General features: G+C 40.0%; 1 protein-coding gene across 1 annotated transcript in view; it reads right to left on the reverse strand.

The window, feature by feature from the left end:
- Positions 1-7,500, reverse strand: part of LOC143036183 (putative glutamate receptor) — a 17,813-nt gene that overhangs the window by 7,454 nt on the left and 2,859 nt on the right. The window contains exons 2-4 of the mRNA XM_076203431.1: positions 3,781-3,887; positions 2,685-2,775; positions 1,919-2,079 (exon numbers count right to left, since the gene is read on the reverse strand). Coding sequence (XP_076059546.1) covers positions 1,919-2,079; positions 2,685-2,775; positions 3,781-3,887 — 359 coding nt within the window. The remainder of the gene's footprint in view (positions 1-1,918; positions 2,080-2,684; positions 2,776-3,780; positions 3,888-7,500) is intronic.

Raw genomic sequence — 7,500 nt, forward strand, 5'->3', positions numbered from 1 at the left:
CGCCGCCGTCGTCTTCAAAACTCATCATCGTCCTCGTCTTCACTTGGAAGTGCAGTCCGGCCCCGAAGGGCTGACAGTCGGTTTCCAGACATTCGCCCAAAATCTCTATCAAGTTTAATCATCTCCCCTTCCTCCAAAACCATCTCCCGAAGAAATGGAACTGACATCCAATGATTACTCCTCTTCTCCTCCTCCTCCTCCCACTCCTCCTCCCTCTCCTTCTACTCGACCTCCTCCACCTCCTCCTCCTCCTCCTCCTCCTTCTCCTCCTCTTCCTCCTCCACCTCCTTCTCTTTTTGTCAGTCATTTCCATGGAAACAGGACCACGTTGATGTAAACACACACATCAATCCAAAATGTCCCCAAAGACTGGAAACAATTGGACGGTAATGGCTTCATTCCTGGTACCAAATTGACAGCGACAGCCCTGATCAAGCTCGCAGAAATGTCCAAAGGGACAGCTTAAAGCAGTGCTCCTCGGAGATCTAGGCCAGATTCCTCCTTTCCTTGCAACCCCAAGTTTCCTCAATGCCTCTTCCATCTTGAATCTCCATCTAACACCTCCTTAACCATATCACGTGTGTAATAGTATTACTATTCAAAAATAGTAATACTATTAAAAATTAGATTTCGGTATTCGTTATTCTAATAAAAAGATTTGTTTCAATGGATCAAAACTTTCTCATTTCAGGTAATCCTTTTCAATTTTGGAATCGATTCTCAAATTCCAACCGCATTCAGTGGTTTGCAACTTGTAACAACCACATTTACCATATGCCGTCCAAGATTTGTATGAATATTAACACTTTTTTCAAGCTTCATTAACTGAATTAGCTCAAATGGATAATGTCTAAAAGGGAATAATTTTGTATGAACTTTTAATCAAATTTCAATAACTGAATTGTTTCATATGGATAACTTCTGAAGCAGAATGCGTTTGTGTGAGGTTAGTGTATGCACGTCCTTATAACTGTGTCTATGCAGAAAAGGAGAAGATGGGGAGAAAACCCTTTGGGCTGCGTCAATTTTTTTTCTCATTCATACTTCCTCACCCATCCCCCACCCACTCTCCCCTCGTGCATCACAGCATCATCTATACACAACTCCTCTACATTCACCCCTATCTTCTGTCCTCTATACATCTTGTATAAATGCTAAATGAATAACATCATACAAAAGTATAAGGGCGATCACGAGTTAGCAGTTCACAGACGAAAAAGCTTCTATTTCGAGATTAATCCCACTTAAAACACAAACAAACTGGGTCTTACTTCTTTTTTAACCACGACTAATTGGCGGCCATGTTTTCAATTACTTGTGAATCAAAGCACTTATGATACATGCTGGAAAAGCATCGGAGCACTTATTCCTTCAACTGCACGGTATGTATATAGATACGGACGTATAACCTGGATGAATGCGACGGGCCCCGGCACAGCTCAGTGCCAACGCGGGGTCCCGCCACGGTTTAGTGGTAGCGCGTGTGGGTTCGAACCTTGGTCATGACGTAGAGGTTAGAGGGAAGGGCCTCAATCCCCTCAAAGCAAAGGCCCCCGAACAACTGCCAAAACCAAAGTTCTTTCGTCAGGCACCGTTCCCTGCACCCTGAACAAAGAAGTTCATGACGTAAAACTGAATCAGCCTGGATGAACCTAACATGCACACCTATATCCTAGAACAAGAGAATGGATGAGACTGCAAGAGACGTGTGTACGCTAGGTAGCTCGTTGTCCCTCATCACCTGTCACCCATAAAGTTATCTCATCTTCTATTAGAACAACCATTCGCCTCAGCGCTCACTGCTACATGGTTACTGAGTCTATTCCATTCGTTAACCACTCTGTTGGTAAACCTATTCTTTTCCTATTTCCTCCACCTAAGATCTGTTCAGCTGTACCTTCATAAGTGCAGGACGTACCAGTGGAAGGCGAGGATGTAGGTACCCCAGTCGAGAGCATCGTGCGACGTCCCCCGGAGGATGAGCAGCCGCAGGACGTGGTAGTCGATGGCGGGCGAGAAGTCCATCACGTAGGACCGTGGGATGGTCACGCTCAAGGGCCCGAGGGCGACGTCAGCACGCTGGAGGATGAGCAAGAGAAAGACCAGATTGGTGGACTGGAGGGAAGGTGAGGAGCTTACACCAGGAGGCTCTGAGTAGCTGCGGCCGAAGCCGCTTCTCATGACCTATTATGCACTTTCGGGAATGTTGGAGCAGATAACTAAGTCACACCTGGGAAACAGAGATAAGTGAATCAGTGTGATTCAACATGCTCTTGGATGACATGCTAGATTCGTTATCGACAGTATTACCCTCCCGAATGAGAGCTCAGAGCTCATATATGGCCTAATCTGCGGGTAATGCTGTGAAGTGTATGTGTATGTGTATGGGCATGTATATGTGTATGTGTATGTGTATGTGTATGTGTATGTGTATGTGTATGTGTATGTGTATGTGTATGTGTATGTGTATGTGCATGTGTATGTGTATATGTATGTGTATATGTATGTGTATGTGTATGTGTATGTGTATGTGTATGTGTATGTGTATGTGTATGTGTATGTGCATGTGTATGTGTATGTGTATGTGTATGTGCATGTGTATGTGTATGTGTATGTGTATGTGCATGTGTACATGTATGTGCATGTGTATGTTGCTATAGAGACCAAACACGACCTCAACTTACCCCGTTCTTCAGAAGGCCCACCATGCCAGACCAAGAGCCGTTGGGTAGGGGAGTTCCGAACTCCTCATCTTGGGGGACGAGCCATTGAGTTCTGTCGAAAGGGCTGAGATAAGAGTTTCTCCTCGTATTAGAATAACGTTTTATTTTTTACTTAACTTGGCTGGTGTTCTTTAAAATATATGTGCGAGTTTGTATGTATGTGTGTGTTCAGATGAGAGGTACATATCGTATTAGAATGACATATGTATGTTATTTTAGATATCTCGGGTGTTGTTTTATAAAACATATGTGCGACATTGCAGTACGGCACGTGTGTTCAGATAAGGGAAGTTGATCTATAAAGTATATGTGTAAGTTTGTATGTATGTGCGTTTTCAGACGAGTTTCATATCCTACTAGAATTATATTTTTTACTTGTCTTGGATGTTGTTCTATAAAATATTCGTGTGTTTGTCTGTTTACATGTATGTGCGCGCATGCTTGTGCGTACGTGGTTGTGTGTGTGCCTGTGTATGTATATATGTGCGTCTTTGTGCGTATGTGGTTGTGTATGTGTATGTGTATGTGTATGTATATGTGTGTGTGTATGCGTATGTGTATGTGTATGTGTATGTGTATGTGTATGTGTATGTGTATGTGTATGTGTATGTATGTATGTATGTATGTATGTATGTATGTATGTATGTATGTATGTATGTATGTATGCATGCATGCATGTATGCATGCATGTATGTATGCATGCATGTATGTATGTATGTATGTATGTATGTATGTATGTATGTATGTATGTATGTATGTATGTATGTATGTATGTATGTATGTATGTATGTATGTATATATGTATGTGCACGTGTGTGTTATGCGTGTGAGTTTTTTGCGTGTGTATATGTGTGTATGTGCCTGTGCGTATGTCTATGTATTCATGTGTTAGTGTTCGTCTTGCCTTAATCCATTTGTGGAAATAGGCCTTTAAGTTTCAACACCTTTTAGCCCACAGCACGTTGATAAACTGAAACACTCTTTGACAAGTAAATCACGTAGAAAAGTTTTTCATTTAACATCAGATATTCCCGCTGGTCTCTTCCTCGAAACTTACGTAAAGTTGAGCTCATCCTCAAGGACCCTCCACAGGTCGACCAGGTAGCCCTCGACGCTCAACGTCCTCCCACGGTCGTCCTTCCGGATGATAATGTATGGCTCTGACTTGAAGGAGAAATAAGAAGGTGAGGAGTCTACGTCAAGAGACGCGGAGTAGCTGCGGCCGAAGCCGTCACCTTTGCCCTATGATACGCTTTAGAGACTGCTGGGGGACAGGTAACTAATGGTCACTGTTGGAAATCGGAGAGGAGTGAAGGATTCGAAGCCATGACTAAGGGGAAGGTGGGGAAAGGGATGACGCTTTGGATATGGCGACGTACCATGTGGCATTGGTTTCGGTAAACGTTCGACGGTTTCATTACGACAAGTAGTGGACGAAAGGGGAAAACACGTCTCCAATAATATAACAAACTTTCTCATTCAATGTTCTCTCGGTGATCTTTCACCTTTCCATCTTTTGATAGACAATAGTCTTTTCAATCCCAACAAGTTTGTTTCAGTATCTGCCCATCTGGAGAAAGTAACCACTTGATGTTAGTGTTAATTACATCTAGAATACAACAATCTTCTTCGTAGTCAATACAGGTCTATTGCAAGAGTAGCTCGTACGGATATAGTGTAGGTGTAAAAGAAAAGAATTCAGGAGAGAAGTTGATAATCTTTTATCTATTTAACGTTTCTGGCATAAATCCTACTTCATCTTTGAAAAAAGGTTTATGCCAGAAATTTTAGACATATATAAGAAGCTCTTTTATGAATTATTTCCTTCTAACTTTACCTTCTACTTGGCAATATGGGCTACTCTCACGATAGACCTGTATTGACTATGAGAAAGACTGTCATATTCTAGGTGCACTTCGTAGTATTAACATTAGATTCTTATCTTCAGCTGAGGGACAAACAACTTGTTCTTGGGATTGCAAAGCTTAATGTTTATCAGAAATGGAAAGATAAAGAAGATTCACGAGTTGCGGCAAGAACATGGAAGAAGGACTTTTTTCAAAGAAATCTGAGAGTGGGAGACGTACATTTAGAGAAGACAGGACGAGGCAAGGGGAGACTATGGAGATAAGAATAGAGAATGAATTCACAAAAACTTATAGAAAGACAAGAGATAGAATCGGCTGCAAATAGTGAAGGCAAATGTAATGTAGGTTAAACAAAGGCCAAAATCAATGGAAAACTCTCATGCAATCATGTATATCAAGGCCAAGTCCTGTCCCTTTGGTGTATCCTCGTGTTTCTGAGTCTCTCTCTCTCTCTCTCTCTCTCTCTCTCTCTCTCTCTCTCTCTCTCTCTCTCTCTATTTCTGTGTGTGTGTGTGTGTGTGTGTGTGTGTGTGTGTGTGTGTGTGTGTGTGTGTGTACACACGAACATGCCAATTCGTTCGTATGAGGTCGAACCTCCTACCGCGATATATATATATATATATATATTATATATATATATGTATGTATGTATATATATATGTATATATATGTATATGTATATATGTATACAATGTATATATATTACAAAGGATTACAAAGGATTACAAAGGCAAAGCATGCCGACAGGAGACCTTTTGATCCATATCTAGGTCGGATGCAAAAAAAAAAAAATAATAATAATAATAATAATAAAATAAAAACATATTAATAATAAATTAAAACTATAACAATGTAAATAACAAATAAAATACATAAATAAATGCATAGGTATAGTTGAATAACAAAAACAGGTAAATAGTAAATGATAATAAATTGACAAAACTAATGATAAATGAAAATCAGAGACAAATTATAACAAAACAAAAACAAATAATATAACATAAATTACAATCATTACAGCATCTTACTTAGGTATTTATCTAGATGATTCTTAAAGCTTGGAACTGAACTACATTGCACTACCTGTGCAGGAAGTTTATTCCATTCATTAACTACACGGTTGGCAAAGTTGTTTCTACCTACTTCCAAATTGAATCTATTTCCGGACAGTTTGAGACCATTGTTTCTTGTCTGATTCTCATTCAATGTGAAAATTTTGTCACTTTTGATGTTGTCAATTCCCTTTAAAATCTTAAAGACCTGTATCAAGTCACCTCTGAGTCTACGCTTTTTTAGGGAAAACAGATTCATGTGCTTAAGTCGATTTTCGTATGATTTATTTTTGATATTTGGAATCAGTTTTGTGGCTCGCCGTTGTACTTTTTCCAGTCTGTCAATGTCTTTAATGAGATTCGGTGACCATACGGAGACAGCATATTCCAAATGTGGACGAACTAACGATTTATATAGCTTGTTAATGAGTGATGGACTTTTGAAATCAAAAGATCGCGCAATCAATCCCAGAATCTTATATATATATACATATATATACACACATATATATATACATATATATATATATATATATATATATATATATATATATATATATATACATGCTCTCGACAGCAAGCCGCATGGCTGTGTGGCAGGCATATCTAAAGTGGTTGACGAGGTTAGGTTTGGTTAGGTTAGGTTAGGTTAGGTTAGGTTAGGTTAGGTTAGGTTAGGTTAGGTTAGGTTAGGTTAGGTTAGGTTAGGTTAGGTTAGGTTAGGATAGGTTAGGTTAGGTTAGGTTAGGTTAGGTTAGGTTAGGTTAGGTTAGGTCAGGTTAAGTTAGATTAGGTTAGGTTAGGTTAGATTAGATTTGGTTAGATTTGGTTAGGCTAGGTTTGGTTTGTTTAGGTTAGGTTACGTAAGGTTACGTTAGGTTAGGTTAGGGTAGGTTAGGTTAGGTTAGGTTAGGTTAGGTTAGGTTAGGTTAGGTTAGGTTAGGTTAGGTTAGGTTAGGTTAGGTTAGGTTAGGTTAGGTTAGGTTAGGTTAGGTTAGGTTAGGTCAGATGATGCTAGGTTAGGTTAGATTAGGCTAGGTTAGATTAGGTTGGGTTAGATTTGGTTAGATTTGGTTAGGCTAGGTTCGGTTTGTTTAGGTTAGGTTCTGTTAGGTTACGTAAGGTTAGATTAGGTTAGGTTAGGTTAGGATAGGTTAGGTTAGATTAGGTTAGGTCAGGTTAGGTTAAGTTAGTTTAGGTTAGGCTAGGTCAGGTCAGGCTAGGATAGGTCAGGTTAGAATAGATTAGGTTAGGTTTGGTTAGATTTGGTTAGATTTGGTTAGGCTAGGTTCGGTTTGTTTAGGTTATGTTCTGTTAGGTTACGTCAGGTTAGGTTAGGTTAGGTTAGGTTAGGTTAGGTTAGGTTAGGTTAGGTTAGATTAGGTCAGGTTAGGTTAGGTTAGGTTAGGTTAGGTTAGGTTAGGTTAGGTTAGGTTAGGTTAGGTTAGGTTAGGTTAGGTTAAATTAGTTTAAATCAAGTTAGGTTAGGTTAAGTTAAGTTACTGTATGTTCGAGACTGTCACCCGATGAATTTTTTTTCTGCAGGCTGGACTTCGACAACCGTGAATTCCTGCAAGACCAGCTGGCGAAGAAGACGGAGATCCAGAGAGTATAGCTGCCACAGATTACGCTCCTGAAGCTGATGCGTCTCTTCTCCTTATCCTTGTCTGACTTCTCTTCTCCTCCTACCTCTTTTCTTCTTCAGTCTTCCTTCCCTTGTCTGACTTCTCTTCTCCTCCTACCTCTTTTCTTCTTCAGTCTTCCTTCCCTTGTCTGACTTCTCTTCTCCTCCTACCTCTTTTCTTCTTCAGTCTTCCTTCCCTTACATCCTTCTTCCTCATGCTCTCATTTCTCCTC

This window comes from Oratosquilla oratoria, chromosome 20, assembly GCF_046742065.1.
Source record: "Oratosquilla oratoria isolate Oo_2021 chromosome 20, ASM4674206v1, whole genome shotgun sequence".
NCBI lineage: Eukaryota > Metazoa > Arthropoda > Malacostraca > Stomatopoda > Squillidae > Oratosquilla > Oratosquilla oratoria.